This window comes from Gadus chalcogrammus, chromosome 19 (assembly GCF_026213295.1).
Source record: "Gadus chalcogrammus isolate NIFS_2021 chromosome 19, NIFS_Gcha_1.0, whole genome shotgun sequence".
In the NCBI taxonomy this organism is placed as follows: domain Eukaryota; kingdom Metazoa; phylum Chordata; class Actinopteri; order Gadiformes; family Gadidae; genus Gadus; species Gadus chalcogrammus.
Window position 1 is genome coordinate 7812072 of NC_079430.1, and position 25848 is coordinate 7837919.

The following is a 25848-nucleotide window of genomic DNA, read 5'->3' on the forward strand; positions in this document are numbered from 1 at the left end:
ATTGAATCTCTTCAGATGCATAATTTCATGTGCGTAGCCTACTCACAGTGTTTAAGTGTGTGTGTGTGTGTGTGTGTGTGTGTGTGTGTGTGTGTGTGTGTGTGTGTGTGTGTGTGTGTGTGTGTGTGTGTGTGTGTGTGTGTGTGTGTGTGTGTGTGTGTGTGTGTGTGAGTGTGTGTGTGTGTGTGTTTGTGTGTGTGTACGAAAGAGCGATTGAGATAGTGTGAGAGAACAAGAACACAGAGAGAGAGAGAGACGGAAAGACAGAGTTTGAGAGAGAACAGAGAGTGACAGAGTGTGTTCTAGAGAGCAACAAATAGTTTGATAGAGAGAACAACAGAGAGTGTGAGAGAGTAAGAGAGAAAGAAAGGGAATGGGAGAGAGAGCGACAAGAGAATGTAGAGAGAGAGGTTATTGGAGGTTAAAGGGTGGTGGGAGGACCACTTATAAAGATTGCATGTTATTACGAGTGATATTTCCATGAAGGTGATTGCTCCAAAACAATATACTTCAGTTTAATTCCCATCCAGGTAATCCAACAAGACACCTGATCTTTATTTATTACAATACTGTACCACATCAATGAAGACAATTTTCATTAGGATTTACGAACTCTACATCGGGCCTATGCATAGCAAGCTCACCCCGTTTCAACTCGTAAAAACAACAATAGAAGGATTAGGATAGGTCTCTAAAGATCACCCTGTAGTGTGATGAGCCCTATCTTAGCACCCTATATATAGAGGTTAGTAGGTCACCGTGTGGGACCTGGCCAGGAAATACATAATACTTACCGGTCTCTTTATATCTGTATGCGCTCACAAGGGACCACGCATGAGTACAATACCTCCACGCTGATATCATAGCATTGGGATTATACCTAGCCTACACTCAATAAGATAGGTTAAATGAATAATAACATCATATATGCATTCCTCCCTCATGCCAAGTTAAATAAGAATTCATTTGATTCATATTGTATTTTTCCCCCCTTACATTCCATACAATTGTGAGGCTTCACAATGTACAGAAGAGTAGAATCGGCCAGGAAGATATACATTCATAGCATTTATAGCATTTAGGGGGTCGTTTGTGGGGCCAGTTCTCGCTGTAGCTATTTAGTGTGATAATGGCGTTTGAAAGCTCAGACAACAAACACCATTGTCACACTCCACAGCTCTAGAAGACAGTGTGTGATGGACAGACAGAGGGATGGAGGGATGATAGATGGACAGGCGGACGGAGGGACGTACGGATGACCTGGCAAAAAAAAAGAAAAGAAGAGGTGAGTTTATGGAAACATGACATTTTCACAAATACGCCTCAAAAGATGGATACATTAGTACATGTAATACTGATTACATCATCAAAGAGGGAGCTGGTCTGAACCGTGACGCTCAATATTCGACCCCAAGAGGAACTACGCTGGCTTTCAGAGCATTTTGCTTGCTACCACAATCTATGACATTGAGGCCAACACAACAGACACGTTTGTGTCTGTTGGCCTTCGCCAGTTCCCGATATCCAAACACACTTTACTCTTTGGCTTCTTCTTTTCAACTTTTCCTGATTCCAAAGGGTCATTTGAGAGGCGTTCTCAGTCCCACTGATACTGAGCTACAGGTTAGGCATTATAAGGCCCAAGGGAGATTGGCTGTGTGAGCAAATAGACAAGCTGTCAACACCGGCTGAGAAAACTTAACTCTGGGGAGGTTGAAGAGCACCTGGGATTGTATCAGTGTGTGTGTGCGTGTGCGTGTGCGTGTGCGTGTGTGTGTGTGTGTGTGTGTGTGTGTGTGTGTGTGTGTGTGTGTGTGTGTGTGTGTGTGTGTGCGTGCGTGCGTGCGTGCGTGTGTGTGTGTGTAGGAAAGTTAAAAAAGAGATTGGAATATGTTCCCTAATCTGTATTCTTTTGATAAAGGTACAGTGAGAATAGTACCAGAAGGCCGTGATGACTACATGATGAAGACCGTTTAAACCCAGACCTTCATGTCCCAACGAACCCATTCCCATCCCAAAGCATCCATCTCAACACATCCCAAACTGTATGGAAGTAAAAAAAAAAAAGACGTTGAAAAATAAGAGGATTTGGATCCTTCTAAACAGAAGATGCAAAACTCACGGCATTATTTCACACAGCGGGCTCCTCTTTGTCGATGGCTCTATTCGTTCTTCCTCTTCCTCAGTCTTCTCACCGGCCCCATCCCTTCCCCTCTCCTAAAGCCACATCTACACCACAGGCTCTCAGGCCCGCCCTTAAAGGAGGCAATAAAAGTCCCACGGGTCCCTTCCAGTAGTCCAGCAGAACCCGAGCAGTCCGGGGATCGGAGGTGGGTGGGGGTCTGGCGGCCGGCTGATCCGAGTAGGGGGACTGTAACTGGGCGGTGTGCGGACCGGGGTCCTTTATGTATGGCAGGACAGGGGGAGGGCGAGGGGGGAGGTTAAGTCAAATAGCACCGGCTCCCCCGTCGGTGATAAGCTACATGGGATGTATTGATTGAGTCGGACAGGGAAAAGGTAAATAGGGTGGAAGGTGGAGAAGAGGGGGGGGGGGGGGGGGGGGGCAACACAGGTTGCGATACCATGAAGAAATGAACTCTGGCTTGTTCTATGTTTAATGTGGCTTTCAAAGTTGAAGTAAAGAATTGGTAGAAGTTGAAATTGAAATTGAATTCAGGTGATGATTTGGATTGAGGTTGAGTGAAGGCCTTCTAATATGTTGACTATAGATAATAGTTAGGTTATGTTGAATTATTCAATCAAAATGAAATATGGAAAACTTATTTAAAAGTACTGTCATCAAGAGAGCTTTCTACAAAGGGAGGGAATATATAATAACTTAATGAAGACTAATTGATTAATAAAGTACTCACTTACTTTGTTATTTGTTCTACAGCCTATACCAATACAGGAGATTTAGATTTCCCCATCCGTCACGGTATGACCTTGCTCCAATGTCCTCACAAGGTCTGGTTGGGTCAGTGCTTTTGATAAAGGAACGAATCAATATGTAGTAAATAGGATTCTCTTGCTTATCAACAGTCTATAGGCTATAGGCCCACGTGGTACTAGTAGATAGGAGCCTTTTTCTGCTACAACGGGCAAAGCAGCATTCATTTATTGTTTCTACCAGATACCTTCATATAAACTAGAGAAAAGTTATCAAGACAAGGACACCAATACGGCACTTAAATTAACTTTACAGACTTTGTCAGAAAGGTAGGATCTCAATGAAGAGGAACGCCATGGAGCTTGGCTGGGGGTTGTGTTTGAGGCCTGATTGCGTGGTGAGGAGGTTTGATAAAATGTCCCCAGCCGCCTTCTGTTTGCTCGACCTTGGAGCTGATAACTGCCAGATAGTTTGAGTGAATGACCTGGGGAGCGTTCACCGCTCCGCATGGTCTGCTGGAGGCCATGGTAGGAGCGTTCACCGCACGGCGTGGCTCGCTGGAGGCCATGGTCGGAGCGTTCACCGCACGGCGTGGCTCGGTGGAGGCCGTGGTAGGAGCGTTCACCGCACGGCGTGGCTCACTGGAGGCCGTGGTAGGAGCGCCTGGCGTTTTAACCACAAGCTTAAGGCTTTCTTTTTCAGATAATTAGGTTGTTTTGGTATTTTGGTTGTTTAATGTTTTGGATCAATAGAATTATCTATAAAATACAAAACTGAAGTGTTTTACTCTGATACACATGATTTTTTTACTGGAAGTAAAAAAATATGTTCAAAAAATATTTAAATTATAAACATCTATTATGTTTATATTATAAACATGTCATGGGCCCTATTCACCGAGAGGCCATCTTGGTCCTAAATGCCAGCTACTGAAGATGGTCACCATGAGGCCGATAACTTGCATCTAATGTTTCGTTTCTTCGCTCTAAATCTTGTGTGAAGAAAAGGAAGACATTACAAACAACCATATTTATACGGAGACGGTCCATTTTATTTGACTGAAGATATATAAACCACAAACCTTTAGCAAGTGGCACAATCTTTAACAAAAGTGATATTTCCTGTCATAGATAAAATTAAAAAAAACTAAGAAAAGATAACCAAAAAAAATAAAAAGGAAAAAACAAAACAACCAACCGAACGAAAGAAAATAAGACAAAACGCAAACCTGGGCGAATTCAGAAAGAAGACAAAACAGACAGGACAGGAGTACGTTAAAAGGAAAACCAGGAATAATGAAAGTGTCAAGAATATACCAAAATAAAGTGGTGGTCACACTTTCACCTCGGTTGACATGATCTGTGGGTGTTTTTTAGCAGCAGGCCAGATTTACAAACTATTCATATTGCACCAGGTAAGTGCTCATATTGGAAGAAATGTACACAATGAAATCAGAGAATCACATTCAGGTCTACATGGTAAAGACAGACGACAGGCGACAGGATCGTAGGAGGATCTATAAAGTGCCCATTTAGGTTCAATGGTGTTAGAAAAAGGAGAGACGGGAGGAAAAGCGTAGGAAACGCTGCTTTCTATTCAGTGGCAATCACAGCTTTTCTCGAGAAACGCACGCACACACATACGCACGCATTCTCGCACGCACACACACACACACACACACACAAAAAACGCTTCATTTTAGTGTTGTTGATCAATAATACTTTTGTTAATTGTAATACATACATATATATATTTTTGTATATAGATATATAGAAAGTATTTCAATAGTGGGGTAACGGGGGGGGGGGGGTTCCAGGAAGAATTTGACAGCATTATGAAAAGGGATAAGCATACCATTATAAACAGAACCATGTTGTCCCAAAGTCCCCAAAATAAACCCCAGTAGCTTCTTCCCCAGAGCTCAACACAGACAGCGAGAAATACACTTCCATTTACTATTGTTATTCAAGCAAAGACACAATACATTTTTCATGCCAATTTCATAGAATTACAATAGAACACGTTTGCTATCACCATAACAAATCATAGGAGTAAGTCGTTCCCCTCTCCCCGCCGTAACAAGCCAGATTTACACTTCACACACTTTTTTAAAGATTTTTTTCTCAAAATAGTAAACATTATTCATCAGTACAAAGACAGTTTCGTTTTTTGTATTTTCTCGTAAGAATGATAACGTGATAAAAATCGATTTTAAAAAATCTTTTTTTTTTTCACCTAAGAAAAGGCTATAAAACCATCATTTGAGAGAGGACATTTCTCTGCTCTCTGTCCTACCCCCCCCCCCCAACAGGCTGCAAACATCACTCAGCCATCCAGCAACACACGGATTAGAGAGAGACAAGGGAGCGGGAGATCTCCTTGTCTTGGATTGGCTAGCATTCCTAAGGTAATCTGGGCTCGCTGTAAGGATCCCAGGGACAGGTGATCGCTGCGCCGTTCTATCAGTTGTTGTTGTTGTTTTACAGTTGGACAGAGAGAGAGAGAACGAGAGAGATATAGAGAGAGAGACAGAGCGCAAGAGAGAGACAGACAGAAAAAGAGAAAGAGAGACACAGGGAGAGACACAGAGAGAGAGGGAACGAGAGAGATATAGAGAGAGAGACAGAAAGCAAGAGACAGACAGAAAAAGAGAGACAGAGAGAGAGAACGAGAGAGATATATATATATAGAGAGAGAGAGAGACAGAGAGACAGACAGAAAAAGAGAGAGACAGAGAGACAGAGGGAGAGACACAGAGAGAGAGAGAAATAGTGCATGTAGTAAGTCAGGCCGGGCTCAGGGCCTGTCAGGACCCCCAGTAGGAGAAGGGTACTAACACAATGTGCTATAATATAGTTTAAAGGAGCAGTTGAAATGCATTCGAGTTGTTTCCAGCACTACCGATTTATCAAAGAAGTAAAGAGAGAGAGGAAGAGAGGCCGAGAGAGAGTTAAAGGGACATCCAGGGTTACAATGAGAACGAGAGGATCGCTTTGTTATTATGGGATAACCATGCCAGTGTAGTGATAGAAGTCAGCATCTTTAAGGTGCACACAAATATAAGGCCGTTCCTTTGGGCCCCAGCACCTTGAATAAAAGAGGGACGCACCCACAGAGACAGAAGACCGAGAGAGAGAGAGAGAGAGAGAGAGAGAGAGAGAGAGAGAGAAAGACAGGCAAATTGGCCCAACAAGTCGCTGTACAGTCTCTATAGCCTCCATGCTGTTGCCGTGGCAGCCGCTTACACCGTCATGCATACAGCACAACATGCTAGCAACACAACCGCTACCTCCACCACCACCACCACCACTTTAAAACAGAAATGGCAGTTTGTTGGTTGTTTGTTACATGGTCACAAACAACCAACAACAGTTTTTTTATTCGTCTTGATGTCTCTTTTTTTAAGTCGGTTCTAGTCGACGCCCTCAAACCCTTGGGCGTTCTCCACCGCCATGAGCAGTTTCTCCCTTAGGTCCTCAAACGACTCATAGGTGGGCAGGTCCAGGCGGTTGAAGCTGGGGGGGGGGAATATAAACTCTTGGTTATTTGTGGAGGATCTATGAGGCTATTTGTACACATATACACGTACATACAGTACGTGTGTGTGTGTGTGTGTGTGTGTGTGTGTGTGTGTGTGTGTGCGTGCGTGCGTGCGTGCGTGCGTGTGTGTGTGTGTGCGTGCGTGTGTGTGTGTGCGTGTCATACCACGTATGGGCCCTGGGTAGCTTCTCCGGAGTGCCCCACTGCTCGATGGTGAACAGCTGAGGTCCGTTGGAACCTTAGACGGTAGAAACACCAGCGACACATGAGGACTCCAGAGTGGGGCTAGTGCACTGTTCCTCATTAGGCCACTAGTGAAGACTACATTGGGGGTCTGTAGGTCATTATTCGATTATGTGGGCCCCATCAAAGGAAGTCGAGAAAAGACTGAAGTAGGGTGAAGAGTTCTTTGGAGTATTTTGAACCACATCCACTGAAATAGCCTGCTTAGATAAATGACTAGATGTATTTGGGGAACCCGCACGCTGTCTACCATTCGATCGTTCTGCTATTAAAAGCCTGGTGTAATCAAATAAATGGCCATTTCCGTCATTCAAACACTATCCAAAATAAACCACTCTAGGGGCCACAGACATCTAGCTACATGAACAGGTACGGGGGGGGGGGGGGGATCAAACCATGTAACTATTCGTCGGGGGGGGGGGGGGGTGGAGACACAGCTAGTAGACCGTAGTCTCTGTCTTTGGATGAGTCTACGTACCGTAGAGCTCTGCGAAGCCGTTCATGGGCACCCGGGACGTCCCGGTCACAAACTGCAGCAGACGGATCCGCTTCTCGGCGTCCATCAGGAGGACCACCTGGAGGAGGAGGAACGTTACTTAACACATACCCGCTCTACAGCACCAAGCCGTACAGACCGGTGGGGGATGAACAGGGGCATCAAATGAACCCAGTCTGAGGACTGGATCACACTGGAAATTATTACACATGCCATTATTGTGAGTTTGTATTTAACTGTTTGCCTGTGTTTGGCATGTGTGTGCATGTGTGTTTGTTTGTGTGTGATTGACTGTGTGTATTTATGTGTGTGCGATTGACTGTGTGCGTGTGTGTGTTTGTGCGTGTGCGTGTGCGTGTGTGTGTGTGTGTGCGTGTGTATGTGCGTTTATGCAAGTGTGTGTGTCTGTGCTTTATGTATGAGAGCGTGCTTTTATGCAAGCATGCTTACGTGTGTTTTAGACGCGTCTGTGTGATTTTGTGTGCTTATGTGTGCGACTGCGTTTAATGTGTGTGAGATTTTATGGGTGTTTTATGTATGCACACCTGTGTGTGTGTGTGTCACCCTGGCTCAAGACAGCTAATAAGTGATAGCCCGGGTGAGTTGGGGTCTCTTTCATCAAAGCAAACAAACAGGCTAGCTCTCCAAACAGACTTTGGTCTCCTGTAGCAGGGCCCTAACATGGACTGATAGGACCTGATAGCTCTGCTCCTCCGGGGCCCGCCGCACGCTCACTGTCCCCCAGGGCGCATCGCTAACAACTTTTGTAGCACTACTTAATTAAAATAAATATAGATAAAATATGAATTGATACGTCTTTCCCTGAATACTACGATAGAAATGTTCATGATTTCGATTCATGATTTAAAAGTACTTTTGTGCTACGCATGAACACCCATAGATCTCATTGGGCAGTTGCAATCTTTACAACAAAGTAAAGTTTGGTAGCATGGGCCTGTCTCTCTCTGCGTGTGTGTGTGTGCGTGCGTGCGTGCGTGCGTGCGTGCGTGCGTGCGTGCGTGCGTGCGTGCGTGCATGCTTGCGTGTGTGTGACCTACCTTCCAGAACCACTGTATGACAGGGTGATTAGGACAGTAGCCGTTTTTATACACCGTGTGTTGCCTCCAGTCGTTGACATCCACATCCCCCAGACCACACATCAACAGCTATATACACACACACACAAACACACACAGCAAAGACACAGAAATTTGTTAGAAAAACATATTATAAAAAAAAAAAGAAGATGACAATCGAAGAATGAAAAGCAGATCGATTTAAACAGGATCTAATACCTCCAGTTCATTTTCATCAAAGATCTTGATCAGATCCACGACGATGAGCTCAGTGAAGCCCTGCAACACAGAAGAATGTTAATCCCAACTATCGACCTGGATGGTTTTATTTATTTCCCCTCGGTGACCAACAGTCACTGCATGCTCTCACCTCTAGGAAGGCGTTCATCTGCTTCTGGACCCGGTTCACAAACCTCCACTGGATCACAAGGCTGAGGGGAGAGAGAAGGAGCCAGGTGAGGGGGGGAGGCGGTGTAGTTCAGGGTTTGGTTCTGCATTTATACGCTTTATTCACGACAGATAAAGTGAGAGTTAGACAGGAAGGTATGGGAGAGAGAGAGAGAGAGGGTAGGACAGGGAGCGAATGACCAATGGCAATGTAGACCTCCAAATCAACCGTCATGTGATAAATATGTTTATAGATTGGCGTTTACATATGATTTATTGAAAAGTTAAATGTCATCCATCATTTTCAGGCCTGAAAGTAAATCCTTTTGGACCGACTTTACAGTGGTATTTAAGATTGTATGTTTTCTAGAAAATTCTGGGGAATACACATTACCATTTAAGTAGTAGTTAAAATAAATACTGAAACATATCTCAAAACAAAAAGCTGTCCTTACTCAATGTATTCCTTTTTGTTGTCGTTGGTGACCACCATGTCCGACCCACTGGGCTTTAGGTCCACCTGGTATGTCTGGAAAAAAAGAAAGACAGAAACAACACATTGAAACGATGCAATAGTTACAATCCACAGAGACAGTGCTCTCAGCTGATCAGAGATCAGAGAGTAAAGGAGCTCTAGACTGATGAGGGCCGCTGAGGTACCTGTCCGAAGTTGTCCTCATCGATGCAGAACCGCAGGTCCAGCTCTGTGGGGTCGTTCTCCAGGATCCACTTCAGGGAGTTGTAGTACTCACTGTCCTGCAGGGGGCGCACCATCGATACCATGAGAGACAGTGGGTCAACCAGTGGCTCAGGTCATGTATTGTCACGTGCAGCACTCAAATGTATTGAGTGGATGCATATTTTAAGCAGACTAAGTAACATACTAGTGTGATACTGTATGATGCAAACTAAGATTCAGTCACCAATATAAACCTGATGACATGTACGATACAAAGTACGATAGAAGTGGGATAAATCGTAAAATTCAAAGCTTGATAATGTGTGCTCAAATGTACGATGAAGTGTGATCAAATGTGCGATAAAGTTTGATAAAACGTACGTTTCGGTGTGATACAAAGTCCTGCCCTGTACCAAAGAGGTGTCACGACGCGTATTCAGAACTTGATCACAAAAGTCAAAGCTTACCACGGACTCCATATCTTTGAGAGAGATCTGTTTGCCCAGCATCATCTTGTAAAACGGTCGGATAAAGAATCCTGGGCGGAGATACAAATACACCGATGGAATTAGTACTAGTGGTAGTGGTAGTAGTAGTAGTACAAGTACTAGAACTAGTAGTAGTATTAAGTAGTGCTTGCATGGCATGGTATTGGTCTATCAATGTCACATGGTTGTGTAGTTCTGTGGTATATTCTAGTTTGATGTAACTGGTTCCTTTGTACTTTTATTGGCTTGTACCGAGCTAGGGTTTTGTCCATTTTTACCTTTAAAACAGTTTCCAGATCCTTCAGATGTTACGAATATATATATTTTCTCCTGGCGGCCAAGGGAACACTATCTATTTAAAAATAGACCTGGTGCTGTAGTGTCAATGTACTGCTATGATTAAGCTGTGATACGTGTGGATGGGTGGATCTTCTAGCCCTGACACTCTGCCCACCCTCTGTCCCTCTGCGATGTAGAGCATGTAGACAGCGCTCATTATGGGTGCGTTCCAATAGCTTTTACAAAATCCCCAGATGTTTTCCTCAATGTCGCAATTTCACCAATAAGCGGGCAGCATAAAGTGTCCATCAAAATAGCTTCAGAGTAAGGATACGTATTATGTAAGGATGCATAAGGGTATCCTATAGAGGAAATACATTTTTCGCCATATATGGTCAGAAGGTTGTGATTGGCCAAGATTGTCAACAAGTTTATCAGGACACAGAAGCAGCTCAGCCATCGCCTCTCCACAATGCTCCATTCCTCCTGCCCTACCACTAACTGCTGCTCATCAACTTGAGAGTTTAGAGAACGAGCCATAGACAGAGGACAGAGGGAAACGTTTTGGAATGCACCCAACATGTCATAGGAAGTAGGAAGACACTCAAGCTCATGTGTGTGTCCGTCGACCAATCAGCTGCTTCCTACCGTCTAACAGCTTCCCATGGAACACGGCCATTCCCGCCACGCGACCAATGAACTTAAAGTAGGACAGGTGGTCCTCGTTACACAGGCCAGAGTTGGGGTTGATCTGGAGTGTGTAGTTGTCTCTGGAATAACACATGGAGAATTGTTGTTGTGGTGTGAACGTTTACAATCATTTTTCTAATGGGTTTGTTGTCCCATTATATATGTAGGTTTACTTTCACTATAGTCACTATATTATGACTATTATCACCAATTTGTGATTTACAAGCTAAGCCATTTAATCTAGGGTAGGCAATTTAGAGAAAACAACAGAATTTGGAGGTAACCAACCCCAAATAACCAGACTTGCTTGCTAGCTTTAGGTCTGCCTAGCCTTTTAACACTCAGGTCGTGCGCAATGACAGCATGGTCAGAGTGAGTGCAGGTAGCCAGTAGGTAGGTAGGTAGACAGACAAGAAGGCCATCTAATCATTTATGATTCAAACCACAGATACAGGATATTTTCAACTTTTTGTGAGAGCACTTGATTTATGAATTCCTGTCGCAATGTAAACAGAATTTCAACAAATATAAAATGCAATGCTTCCAAAACAAATCAGCCTACGCTAGCGAAATGAAGCACATTTAAAACACACACATCTCCACGACGCCCTACAAACACTCACGTGGCGGAGTACTCGAAGAGGCCGTAGTAGGGGTTGAACATCTCCTTGGACAGCAGGAAGAACCACTCGCGGGCCACGCCCCCGTAGTCCAGCCCCTTCTCCAGCTCGAACTCGATCCAGAGCCGCGCCTTCAGGATGTCGGGCCGCTTCAGGGACATGATGCGGCGGTACGACTCCTCGAAGATGTTGTTCCGGTGCAGCTTCATCTCGAAGCGGTTGGGAATGTCCGCCTGGATGAAGGAGAGGAGGAGAGAAGCCAACGTTTGTTTGTCGTTCTTCTTTTTTTTGCAAAACTTGACGTTGATTTGACAACAGGTTGATGTTATTCAAACATGTGGTTTATTTACACTTCAAATTCGAAAAATATGTTATAAAAATAATTCATTGACAAAAGACCATTGCCATATTTAGAGACAATGGGTTGATAAATGTTGAATGATGTGCAATAATTCATATTATAATAGATTATACTCTGAATGATTTATGAATGACTTAATTAGTGTGCATGATACGTCATAAGAAATTCTCAGCTACTAAGAAATGTAGGAAGCAAAATATATTTTAACTATATATATGCTTCCTTACCTGAAACATTTGCAAGAGAAAAACATTGTTATATGGTCTTAATGACAACATCCCCAGAATGAAATATATAAAGTATAAATATGAAAAACAATATCTCACCGGCTTCTTCAATTTCTTCCTGAAGTAGTCGTATTTCTGCTTGAATTCTCTGGAGTAAGGAACTGCCTACAAACAAACACAAACATACACACGCACACACATCAGTGGTTTACCATGTCAAAGAAAGGTTTACAAAAAAAAGTATACAAAATCTAATCAAATGTCTGATGAATCATTCAACAGTCACTACCCGGACATCTGATCCGCCGAGTGATGTATGGGTGGTATTCACAGAACAACACAACAGTGTCAGTATGATAAAGAATAACCTGGAGCAAGTGACACACACACACACACAGTCACACACACACACACACACACACACACACACACAGTCACAGTCACACACACAGTCACACACACACACACACACACACACACACACACACACACACACACACACACACACACACACACACACACACACACACACACACACAGAGATTAGATAGATGGTAGCAGCAGTATGGTAGCTCCATGGTAGTGGCAGTTGGTAGCTACTAGCTACGTGGTAGTAGTGTAGCAGTAGCTGTATGTAAGCTATATAGTAGAAGTGTATGAGTAGTAGTAGTATGTTAGTAGCTACATGGTAGTAGTGTATTAGTAGCAGTATGTTAGCTACATGGTAGTAACATTATGGTTGCTACATGGTAGTAGTGTATTAGTAGCAGTATGTTAGCTACATGGTAGTAACATTATGGTTGCTACATGGTAGTAGTAGCAGTATGTTGGTAGCTACATGGTAGTAACATTATTGTTGCTATATGGTTGTAGTGTAGTAGTAGCAGTACGTTAGCTACTTGGTGGAAGTGTAGTAGTAGTAGTAGTAGTAGTAGTATGTTAGTAGCTACATGGTAGTAGTCTATTAGTAGCAGTATGTTAGCTACATGGTAGTATTGTAGTAGTATGTTAGTAGCTACATGGTGGTAACAGCATGGTAGCTACATGGTAGCAGTGTAGTAGTAGCAGTGTGTTAGTAGCTACATGGTAGTAGCAGTATGTTAGCTACTGGTCAGTAGCAGATGAACTTACAGGTCCCGTGATGGCTGGGCTCTGCAAGCGAGGGTCCTCCCATTGAGTGTTCTTTGTGTCTAAAAAGAAAAATTGACAGAAATGAATGATCAATTTATTACATTTCGAATTAATTTTAAAAATTAATATCAATATTAGCAAGTATGCTGATATTTCTCTGAGTGTATTTGCTGTGATTACAGACACCAAAAGACCCCAGATCTAAGAAGCAGCATTAAAGTCTGAATATGGATTTTATATCAATATATTAGCTGTCAGCTGTTACACATTTAATGTCACTGCTCTTATTCCTTTGTAATAAAAATAGCATGCATGTCTCGTCTAGCTCCGCCACCCTAGGGCCTACTATGCAGTACTGTGCAGCCTAGTGTTTCAGCCATATTTACAGCATATTTATGTGTTAGCAACGACGCCTCAGGAAACCAAAATCCATCCGCTGGCGTAACTCACTAGACGCTGTGAAGTCAGGTCCAAACCAGAAAACGACTCTATCAATCTTAACAGAGTATGCTGTGTGTGTGTGTGTGTGTGTGTGTGTGTGTGTGTGTGTGTGTGTGTGTGTGTGTGTGTGTGTGTGTGTGTGTGTGTGTGTGTGTGTGTGTGTGTGTGTGTGTGTGTGTGTGTGTGTGTGTGTGTGTGTGTGTGTGTGTGTCTGTCCTGCTTACAGATTTGGCGCTCTCTAGTGGCCGTAACAGTTCCGTCTACATGTGAACTAAATCAAAGAAACGCGAGAGAGAGCCGGAGAAAGGCAGTGAGTGAGAGAAAGAGGCAGAGAGAGAACAGACTCTTACTATGGTCGATGTAAAAGGTGCGTCCATCGGTGTGGATCCTCTCCTCCCAGCCAGGCTACAGAGAAGAACAAAAACAACCATTCAGTCCCAAACTCTCTGCTAGCTACACTATATGGGACCATGCTAAAAATAATCAAGCGACTGCTTTGTCTTCCTTATGTACTGAGCATGGACATCTTACAGTCCATGCCCGGTACACATCAGTCAGGTTGTGCAAATGAAACTGAACCAACGATACAAACGGAAAACGGATCCAACGCCATCCAAAGCGAGTCCACATCAGCACATGGGTAGAAACACAGTGATCATCTGTAATCAACAGTGTCTCTCACACACATACATACACCTGCACGCATACACAGGTAGTCAGCCAGGAAGCAATAGAAACAGGGTAGGGGGAAGGGCGATCGAGGGAGTCTGACAAACTGATCACAAGGAGTGTGTGTGCATGTGCGTGTGTGTTTGTGTGTCTGTGTGTGTTTGCGTGGGTCTTTATGTTGCATGCTACACTGGCTGAGAGACCACAGCGAAAAATAAATGAGACATTGATCGACGGACTCCACAGACACCTCTGACCCCTCCTCTCTCTACCGCGCTCCATCAGTTCCCCAGCTCCACCCGACCCTCGAGCCCCTTACAGTCTGCTCTGGGTGGAGGATCTCTCCACGGACCTCCACCCACTAGACTAGCTGAAGCTAGCTTGATGTCGTTCAGACAGGGACACACGGACACGCTGACACACGGTGGAGAGGGGAACATGGAGGGGAGGGCAGGGGGCAGAGGGGGAATGGAGAGGTTCAGTCCATTCATGCTGCTCCAGAGACAGACAAAGAGAGGGAGCGGCAGAGAGAGAAACAGACAAAGAGAGACCGGAACAGAAAGAGAGCATAGTGATAGATAGGCAGAGAAGCAGAGGGACAGAGACAGAGAGGTAGACCGAGGGACAGAGAGAAAAAAACAGGGACAGAGAGAGACAGAATGACAGTGACAGTGAGTTCGAGAGGCAAACGTGAGACTTGGAGAAAGACAGGAGCGATAGATACAGAGACAGAAAGAGAGAGACAGATATACAGACAGAGAGGTAGACTCCACCAGAGAGAGACAAAATGACAGAGACAGAGAGAGATTGAGAAGCCGAGTCAGAGCGAACGCCAGAAAGAAAGAAACAGAGCAACCGAAAGAGAGACAGATGGACAGAGAGGCAGACAGAGATAGAGACAGAGAGATAGAGACAGAGAGGCAGAGAGACAGGCATTGTACCAGACCAGACATAAGTGGGAGGGGTCAGGCAGAGGTAAGCAACCAACCAACCTCCACTGGTGGTATGTTCTGGCAGACAGAGATGGCCAGGGGGAGAAAAATAAGGAGGAGGAGAAGAAGAAGAAATAGGGTATATTTGATTAAATCCCCAGATTCAAAAGGGAGAGAGAGTAAAAGAAAGAGTGAGAGAGATATGCACACCACGCAAGCCTGGGCCAACCCCAAAGCACATGAAGGTGTGTTCATTATGGTCAGCCAAAAGCTAGGTTAGTCATTGTTTTGCCCTACATGTTAAGGGTTAACACACACACACACACACTTGAGGAGTATTCCCACAGTAGAGATTTACAGACTAAATCAAATGTATTTTGATTCCAATGAAATATTCGATTTTCTCTCCAGATGCATTAGAGTGCCAGTGAACCCAAAACCAAATGCTTTGTTTTACCATGGCACCTTGTCTTATATGATCATCAACATTTTATTCTATGCCATTTTATCACTGTAAATTAAATTACTCTCAAATTTAGAGGAAATAAAGGGGTAAAATCCTATGCTTCTTGCCATTTTCCCCGAAACAATATGTGAACGTTTGTCTCTGCTGCGGTTGCAGGTGGCGTATTGTTGCTGATGTCCGAGTGCCTTTTCCGAGGTATTCATTGTTTGGTGTGGACATATGGAGCTCTGTCTAGGAAGCGGCTGGCTGCGATATCCACGAGAAAGTTCAGCTTATCGAACAATTATAGTATAACGCTACGATGTGCGTGCACGGTGAAGCTCCGTCTGAGCAGCGATGTATTTAATGTGTGCGTCCGAGTGAGGGTTAGGCTTCCCGGACACATAAAGTATAACACTTACATGCAACATTGCCTATTATAACTCTCATAACAGCTAAGCTGCGGTACTTAAGAAGTATCATAAAGTTGACGTGGGTCGTAACCATGGAGATAATAAGCCCCCCTCTTTCTTCAAACTCTTAAGGGTCGAATTCCATCTGAAACAGTGGGCTCACTGGCTCTTTAAGAGGACATTTGAGCACACAATTACATTTAAAAATCATCTTGGATGTGTAGTCCAATGTCTGAGCAGTCCCATTTGCATATTCACCTTATGTGTGCAGGGAAAACGCCTTTAAAAAAACAAGGCCTCAAGTTCAGAGTGCCTTGGAATAAGCGCTTTGCCAGTTGGAGAGGCTCCCCATGCCTTCACACCACGTTTAGCACTTAGCTTTAGCCCTGCTGAGCCCTCCCATGCAGAAGCATTCACGCCAATGTATTCATCGTGGCTAAATGGGTTCACTAATGTGATGGACATCCTTCTTTCCTGTAGTTTAATATATATTATTATTGTACTTAGAATATTATTAATACAGATACTGGACTATAATCTTTTTTTACTTGAAAATGTTATTCCATTGTGATCTAATTCCTATTTTTTTATCATTGCCCCTCTTTTGAACCCTGATGTTTAGTACGTTACAACAGAATCTTCCCCTATGGATGAAAATATAAGTTACCCATCAAATCTAATCCTTTCTAACCCAGAGGATCTATCACTGGCCAGGCACCACAGTCTGGGAGAACGTCTGGGAGAACCTATAGCGGGTGGACCAGTGTCCAACGCCGCACGTCGATAGCTCGGTGGCCCTGGTGAGGGAGTGGACGTCAGGCTGTACTCACCGGAAGAGGCCCCAGCTCCCCAGGCTCCATGGAGGTCTTGGTCCTCAAGTGGACCGGGTACTTCAACCTGGGATCCTCCTGCACACCAAAACACAAGGAGGTTGAAAGACAGGACCCACAGACGCAGGTCATACTAGAAGGGACTGCCAGTAATGATTAAAATACGGCTTGACGAGGAAACAACCGTTTCTTCGTCAAGCCGTATTTTAAACATTACTGGTTTAAATAACTGACTAAAGTGAGAAAACAAAAAAGCTTTCTTCAGGTGTTTTTTTAACTGAAAACTAAATGACGATAACAGCATCACTTAATATACAAACTCAAATCTAAACCTTAAGGCAGTGTTCAGGTCAACACCACCAGGTGTCACTGTCGACCCTCTAAACCGATCACACAATAAAGAAACACCCCTTGATCTATTAAACATATTCCCATCTGTGTGGCCCCCAAAGAATATCTAATCTAGTATGACATCTCATTCGGTCCTGTGCAGCCACAACAACAACCAGATCTACATTCAGTTTGACAACACCAGATGTTGAGCGTTACCTATTGAAGCCACACAATGAATCACAAATATTTAAATAAATAGTATTAAATAAATGCCATCTGCGCCCCTGGAAAAGTGTCACATCCATTAACCGTTCTGTCTTTTATCAGATGGAGGAACAGGTTTATCCCAAGAGTCAAAGTCTCTTAACAACATACATTAATGATCTGTGGTGGGGTTGGGGATTCCCTAAAGGTAGGCCGTTGGGAATCGGGCCTCAAACCCAGAACCCATCGGGCCGGGAGTCAAACCAGCCAAAGCACTGGTCTCCCCTGCATGGGAAGTCATCTCCCATGCAGCACCATGACCAGACTCCGGGCCCCTCACCACCACTACAACGGGGCCCCTGTGTGCTCACCCAGGTGGTGTTGCGGCTGTTGTGGTCGATGAAGAAGGGCCTTCCGTTGGGCGCTATCCTCATCTCCCAGCCAGGCGGGAGGAAGCTCTGCTGGGGCTTGTGCTGGGACTTGGGGGAGCTGTAGGGCGAAGGCTGGGGGGTCTGGGGGTTGGACACCGTGTCTTTGACCACCCGCCGCACCTGGATGTTGTTGGCGCCCTAAAAAGGATAAAGAAAGTCGTATATATTCAGATAGCGGTGGCTAGTTTGGAGCGCCTTACAGAAAACCAAACTGCTATTCATCAAGAAATGTAATGAAATTATAGAGATAAAAAAAACACACTGCTGTCAAAATGATGGCAAGCAGGCCCTGGATAAAGATATGCTTGGTAAGTCTGCTTTTTACAAATGCTGCAAATACCCAGCATTCAAGATCGGAGTAAATTAATAAATGAAAGACAGGTCTGAGCATCATTTTCAAGATTAACCTCGCCTCACCTGAATACCAGCCTACACTAAATAAATCATCATTTATTCCCAGGAAATGACACATGCGAGCAATTCTAATGACTCAGAGTGAACCGCTGCTGGCTTATCATTATCCTCTCAGTGGCAACGTCTAATTCCTAATGAAGGACTGCGTTCATTACAATACACACACACATACACACAATTCAACCTCTCAACGCTCTGGCTATAAAGAGTGTTTTCCTCGAAATGTCAGCACCTCCCTCTCATTTTTCTCTGCTCGCACGAACCAAACACACAGACAAGACAAGAACACATTGAGAAATAAATAAATAAAATGATTTGAACAAATCCACTGATTGATGGGAATATTATGTATATATAGAAAAAGAAAAGATATATATTTAATTGATTGTGACAAAAACAACCCTGTTGAGTTGATCTGTTTCTGGCCTCTGCTATGAAAAATATATTTCATGCATTAACCACGCTGCTCTTCTGTAGAGCTCCGCGGGGAACGATGAATTAGAGGAAACCAGCTGAAGCGACCGTGACTCGTGTGCTTCAGCCACTGCAGGCCACGGTGCCAACCGCACAATGAATAACACTACCGTGACTCAACATACTGGAACCAACCACTTTCCTACTGGGAAACCTGTGTCAGATGCTGAGCGCACATAACCTGAAACGTGCAACAGCGTGCAGAACTGTCAAAGTGAGCCCCAAACAATCAGGTCAAGAGTTTGAATTGATTTCACATTTTCGTTTTGTTTTATGCTAGATTTGACATCTTCTGCTAATTGTTGTTTTTTTCCTAATCCTTCCCTAAGTAAGTAAAAATTCATATTGGTAAAGCCATCTTTTTAATATCTTAACAGGGAACAGAAAGGTCGTCAAACAGTTATCCAAGACCTTATATGGGCTTGGATCCTGTTTCACTGTTCATAAGCTTTGTAACACAGCCTTCTTTGTAACACAGCCTGGGTGCGATTTAAGGCTGATAGGGAGAGTCTCCAATGATATTCTCATATGATCTGAAAAAATGTAACGCTTGTAACCCTTTCCCGACATCAATAATCTATGAATTAACATAACTAAAAATCATACAATCTGTGCCTTGTCATATTAGTTTGATGAACTTGTGTCTTAAACATTGGCCCTGTGGGCTGTGTTTATGCTCGTTGGGTCATCAGAACCCAACACTATCCCTGGTATAAGTTACTGATTACAAGGAACAGATTTAAAATTAGAAACAGTGCTTACATAACAAACTTGAGGGCGCTTTGAAATGATTACTAGCCCTGTACATGCACATGGTGTGGATCACATTTTCTGATGAAAAATTGTCTTCAGGCCTTTTGCCTTTTGCTTTTAGTGAGAAATGATTCACTTTTGAGTGAGCGCACAATTGAAAAAAAGAAAAGAAAAGAAATTATTGATTTTTATATTCCTACAGAGGCTGGACCGATTAGGAAGAGCCGAAAGGAAGCGGACAATTTAAAATAGTCCAACAAACAGCAGGTTAAAGTGAGAGGAAATAATGGAAAAATCCATCACTTATTGAGCGGTGGAGAAATAACGTGGAAGACATAATAAATAATAAAAAAATTAATAAAAAAGAACATAAATAAAATCAAATCATAATTGAACAAAAACAAGGTATGAAGAGAAGCATGATCCATAACGGTAAAAGAGAGGAGAGCAAAGGGAGATCCTCTTATCAGGAGCACAGATTAGGGGGAGGGAGGATGGGAGGGATGGAGGGGGGAGGGAGATGAGAGGGAGGAGAAGAGAGGGAGGCGAATAGAGGGGGCGAGATGAAATGGAGGTGGGAGGGTGGGAGTGAGGGAGTGGGGGAAGAGAGGGAGGTGAGAGGGAGGGAGAGGGGGGGAGAAGAGAGGGAGGTGGGAGGGTGGGAGTGAGGGAGCGGGGGAAGAGAGGGAGGGAGGTGGGAGGGAGGGAGAGGGGGGGAGAAGAGAGGGAGGTGGGAGGGAGGGAGAGGGGGGGGAGAAGAGAGGGAGGTGGTAGGGTGGGAGTGAGGGAGTGGGGGAAGAGAGGGAGGTGGGAGGGTGGGAGTGAGGGAGAGGGGGGGGAGGTGGGAGGGTGGGAGTGAGGGAGAGGGGGGGAGAAGAGAGGGAGGTGGGCGGGTGGGAGCGAGGGAGCGGGGTAGAGAGGGAAGGAGGGAGGGAGGGAGAGAGGTGGTGAGGAAGGGGAGTGGGAGGGCGGGCGAGGCACTACATCTCACCTCTATGGGGGTGGACAGGGTGACGGTGGGGGAGCTGAGGCTACGGGCCCTGCGGACCTGGGGGGGCTCGTGGAGGTGGCTCGTGGAGCCGGAGGCCGAGGAGGTGGAGGGGGGGGCCTCCGAGGGACCCCCGGCTCCGGAGGTGGGGGAGGAGGTGGAGGCGGTCGCGCCCGCCGCGGAGGTGCTGGTGCCGTCTTCCGTCAGCTGGCGGTGGAGGGAGGGTGGAGGTTAGGGTGGGGGGTTAGGGGGAAAGCAGGCCACGGTGGGTGGTGAGGAGGAGAGTTAAAGGGAGGAGTTAATCGCCCCCCCCCCTCCCCATCATAGGCTCTTGATTCAGAGCGGTTTGGTGGGGAGGTTTGTTCGTCAAACAAACCGCAAAAAGATCATTTTCGATCCCAAGTTCTAATAGTTGACAGACTTTCTTGATATATGTTGATATATTTCTTCTACCACAGCGTGGTGGACGACCCTGATGGTGATTGGTCAGTGACATTCCAAGGGTGTGCATTCTTTTCAATAACGGGACGACGCTGCCGTTCGACGGTTCTGAATAATAACGTTACAAATCCAGCGGTCCACCAAAGGTCAGCTATCACCCATATGTCGCTTGACAACTCAAGAACAACATGCTCAAAGTATCACAGAATTTCTGTTTTTGCTGATTTAGGCGATAAAAACCCAATAGCATGATAGATGGAAATAACACATTTTTAATCAGTGTTGGTAACTGTGGTAGAGGCAGAATAAAACCGGTCTAGCCTGTCCCGTTATTGGAAAATAATGTACGACGACTTCGCTTCAGGCAGCCATCCCCAACCCTGTCGTACCTTATTGTCCAATAACCGGACAGCCCAGGTTAGTTTACTCCTTACATATTCATTCCAGTTCATACAAAAAGTAATAACAATACGAGTTGGGTGCAATACGAGGTCGTCGAGGAAACATTGAAGCCTGTATTCTACTACTGTCATGAGGCAAGAAAATCTACTGGTAGAATGTCAACACATCGGACCTGAGGCAAATGAGAAGGAAATTTCCATTTAGTTACCATGGACGACCCAAGTCACACAGACAGTCATTTAGATTTCAAACTAAAGAGGATTGAAGTTGAACGCGCGCACACGCACACACACACACACACACACACACACACACACACACACACACAGAGACACGAAAGAAAGAAAGAAAGAAAGAAAGAAAGAAAGAAAGAAAGAAAGAAAGAAAGAAAGAAAGAAAGAAAGAAAGAAAGAAAGAAAGAAAGAAAGAAAGAAAGAAAGAAAGAAAGAAAGAAAGAAAGAAAGAAAGAAAGAAAGAAAGAAAGAAAGATGGAGGTATTTAAACATCACAGTATGAGACCTAGAGAGCCTGGTTCTGTCTCTTGGGGGCCACACTCTCCCCGAATATGAGGCAGAGTGACCCTGACAGACAGAACGACGGGCAAATAGACAGACAGAGTCAGACACAGACAGACAGGAGGAGATGCACAATAGAGATTGTGAGCGGTAGAGAGATCAAGAGGTAGAAGTAGGCCTCGGGTTGGTGTGAGGCCAACCGATGTGTTGGAAGCATTCCTCTTTCTTTCCTTTCGTTTGTTCTTTTTTTAATGGCGTCTCATCGTCACGCGATGAGACGCCATTAAAAACAGAACAAACGAAAGGGAAGAAGGAAAGAAGAAGCCAAACAAACTCTGGTGGGCAACAGTAGTCCTTAGTGTGTCTGTGTGTGTGTGTGTGTGTCGGTGTGTGTACCTGTATGACGGGTCGGGTCCAGGTGGTGGAGCGGCTGTTGTGGTTGACGAAGTAGGTGCGACCCTTGCCGTCCTTCCTCTCTTCCCACCCGGTGGGCAGGATAGGCGGGGTCAGAACAAAGGCTGCCGCCGCCGAGGGGGACTGGGGGGTCACACACACACACACACACACACACACACACACACACACACACACACACACACACACACACACACACACACACACACACACACACACACACACACACACACACACACACACACACACACTTAAAATCTGCGGGTGGGGGGGGCTATGTCTCAGGACGAGTTGGACACATATTCTCTTTATTATTTTTAAACGGTGGTCCGTCAGTGGTGCTTAGTGGTTAGGATTCCTGTTGGATTTATGCTTAACAGCTGCTCTGCCACTTCACACTTTTTGAGGACGTTATTCGTTCAGGACAACATTTTGGAGTTTGTTTATGGTGGACTCTTTTCCAAAAACAAACCGTATACCAGACAACCGCGGTTAGCGTACCGGGCTGGTATTAAGCATGAAGACACAGGCTGGAGTTGGCGGCTGATGCAACACACACACACACACACACACACACCGAGTCCACAAAAACAACCACAAGACAAGGGGCACAACAACACCCATGACCACGTGGAACAGATGGTATGCATTTAGGTTTCCCTGGACAGAAAACACTTCATGGCGGCCCAGTTATCTTTGTTACGGTACTCCAAAGCTTTAACCCAACAAAAAGTTACCTTATTTATTTTCTTAATAATATTATATTGGATTATGGTAGATTATGGTCATAATTGTATATTTACTGATTTACTTATTACTTATTTACTTTTATTATTTATTTTTGTGTATTTGTTATGTCTTGATTTAAGTGTTTAATAGGACACCATTGAAACAGGGTAAACTTCTATATATTTTGTGGTCAGTCTTTCCTTCCGGCGCCTTCTTAACAAGGGGGGGGAGGCTCCCAGACCCACCAAAGGGATGTCTGGGATCCCGGGCATATCTTTCACTCAGCGCCCCACTGAATGACAGTCCAACAACGAGTGTGTGTGGAATGTAAACGGAGACATTACCATGGGCTCCTCAACGCCTGTTACTGTCTGAGCTCTGGTTCTTCTGCTCTGGGAGCTGGGCGTCTGGCGGACAACAGGGGAGAACGGGGTCTTTAGTGTTAGGTGGAGGGGGGGGGGGGGAGAGCGGGAAGGGAGCCAGTGAGAGGGAATATGAGTGAACTGTGAATTGAGAGATGTGCTTTGTGATCAGAGAGGTGGGTCGTGGCCATATATGGTCAAGGAAGGAGAGGAAGCAAGCAGGGTCAGATCTTAAAGGAGTTAGCGTCAGGCTTTTTGATTGGATGAAGGAGGAAAAGCATCCCATAATCATGGCTGGGGAGGGGTAATGGTGGGTAATTGGGAGGGCTGTGGAAAGTACAGAAGTAAAGAGTAGAGAGTGAGGAAATAAGGTGCTTTAAATCGTTGATTCTTTTTTTGAAGAAATTAATCAAGATTCGTTTTTGCGGGATATTGTTCCGATTTATTCAAACATACTGTTGACACTGATTACTCGAGCTAAAGACAGATCTGTTTTCTTACTAAAAACAATACACATGCAAATGTGTCCTGCTGATTTCCATGAAATATAAGCTGTTTTTCTTGAAAATGTTATTTACCATAAGGCCTCAGAGGATAACTGGTGGACAAAACTTACTCAGAAGAAAGGAATCAAACATTTTTTCAAAAGTATGCTTGCTTCTAACCATAATTGCTTGTAACCATGAGTTTAATTCTGTTTACCTTGCAGCTGGCTTCATGCTACTAACAAAAAAACAAAAATGCTTTTCATTCTATATTCTACTGGGGACTCAGAGTCACGTATGTTGATCCGTACCGAGACCCCAACCCATAGAAATGCTTTGAATAACTCCCTAATATGTTCACTAATCAGCATTCATTTTGGAGTTATGTAATAACCCCCCCCCCTAGCGTGCTCCTTAAGATTACATTACATTTGATGTTTGGAATATTATGATTGCCATCAGTTCATTTAGCAGATGCTTTCATCTACAGGGACGTAAAGTGATTAATCATGTTATTTTAGATACAGGTCATTAATGAGAGGGTAGGGGTTATGGCATCTTGCTCAGGGATACCTTCAGGCAGTCGGGGGAACAAAAAACTAGGATACGAACACAGAACCTTTCCGATGGGAATCCAACACCCTAACCACCAAACACAGCCATGTATCAAATATGAGCCACTGGTTGCCTCAGAGACCAAAATCAGCTTTGAAAACCACTGGACCTGACTGTAGGATTCTGCCTGATCCTTTCAGCTTTTTACCACATTAAACAGACCCAGTAAGCTTCTACTGGCGTGACCCCTACAGTCCATTAGATCATAAATCTCATGTATATGGACATTCAGAAGCACATCGGCATTAGGAGAGGGCCGCGTTTGTTCCAACTCAGAAGTAACCGACGCCCTCTCACATCTTCCATTACTCACTCATTCTCTCACTCACCCATTTCCCCCCGCTTCAGGGAAAAGCAAAACCTGAGCACAAAATGTGAAGATTATGCATTTATTCTGATGGCTTTTCATCCCGAGCGCCAACTGTTGTCCATAAAGTAGTCATTTGAGGCTAAGTCCGACATCGCCAGCTGTACTTTGCAATCTGCTGCCTCTGGGTCGGTTTGACAACGCCAGGCTGGCCACTGTCAGCATCCCCGAGAGGAACAACGCATTACTCAGATGGTCCCATGACTAGCCTTTAGCTCATGGCTAAGTGACTCTTACAATCAAGCCATTCTGCCGGGGTGGCTGTTTTCTCTGTCAATTGATTGCCCTGAAAAAGGGGTCAATCTGGGTGTAAGCGGCAAGGAGTGGGAGTTTGTATTCTGCCAGCTCAGAGCTGCAGATGTCTCAAAGACAAAAACAAAAAAGACATAATATCGACTCCAGATCTCGATGACTCAGAATCCTGGCCCCCTTGAATGAGCTGCTTGTCTCCCAACTTTCATCCCCATCCGATCACTTAACAGTTCTTGACTCGAGTGATTGCAAATAGTGTGCTGCTGTGGCTCCGTGATGGCCCGACTGGACTGTGATGTAACGAGTACAGCTGGACCCCTGCCAGGGGCCGAGAACTTTGGAAGTACGGAAGAAAGAGTTCTTCATAAGTAGAGGGATCTTAACAGTGACTCAGCAGTACAGTGGAGTTCTTCATAAGTAGAGGGATCTTAACAGTGACTCAACAGAACAGTGGAGTTCTTAATAAGTAGAGGGACCTTAACAGTGACTCATCAGTACAGAAGGGTTCTTAATTAAACGTAGGGATCATCACAGTGACTCAGCAGAACAGTGGAGTTCTTAATAATTAGACCTAACAGTGACTCATCAGGACAGTAGAGTTCTTAATTAAAAGTAGGAATCTTAAAAGTGACTCAGCAGAACAGTAGAGTTCTTCATAAGTAGACCTCACAGTGACTCATCAGTACAGTAGAGTTCTTAATTAGTAGAGGGACCCTAACAGTGACTCATCAGTACGGTAGAGTTCCTAATAAGTAGAGGGACCCTAACAGTGACTCATCATTTCGATAGAGTTCCTAATAAATAATAAATTCTCCATTTATCTAAACAGTGA

At 44.6% G+C, this 25848-nt stretch overlaps 1 protein-coding gene across 8 annotated transcripts in view; it reads right to left on the reverse strand.

The window, feature by feature from the left end:
* Positions 1–3840: 3840 nt before the first annotated feature.
* Positions 3841–25848, reverse strand: part of nedd4l (NEDD4 like E3 ubiquitin protein ligase) — a 50129-nt gene continuing 28121 nt past the window's right edge. For 2 of the 8 annotated variants that reach the window (XM_056578131.1, XM_056578130.1), the window contains exons 9-27: positions 23280–23342; positions 22189–22329; positions 20438–20641; positions 17746–17943; positions 16838–16915; positions 13899–13953; positions 13108–13166; positions 12076–12141; positions 11392–11621; positions 10727–10848; positions 9779–9849; positions 9293–9388; positions 9088–9161; positions 8616–8676; positions 8465–8524; positions 8228–8335; positions 7152–7248; positions 6596–6668; positions 3841–6405 (exon numbers count right to left, since the gene is read on the reverse strand). In XM_056578131.1, the coding sequence (XP_056434106.1) occupies positions 6303–6405; positions 6596–6668; positions 7152–7248; positions 8228–8335; positions 8465–8524; positions 8616–8676; positions 9088–9161; positions 9293–9388; positions 9779–9849; positions 10727–10848; positions 11392–11621; positions 12076–12141; positions 13108–13166; positions 13899–13953; positions 16838–16915; positions 17746–17943; positions 20438–20641; positions 22189–22329; positions 23280–23342 (1959 nt within the window). In that variant the 3' untranslated portion in view covers positions 3841–6302. The remainder of the gene's footprint in view (positions 6406–6595; positions 6669–7151; positions 7249–8227; positions 8336–8464; positions 8525–8615; positions 8677–9087; positions 9162–9292; positions 9389–9778; positions 9850–10726; positions 10849–11391; positions 11622–12075; positions 12142–13107; positions 13167–13898; positions 13954–16837; positions 16916–17745; positions 17944–20437; positions 20642–22188; positions 22330–23279; positions 23343–25848) is intronic. The other 6 variants (XM_056578137.1, XM_056578136.1, XM_056578135.1 and 3 more) reach the window with 5 other exon arrangements.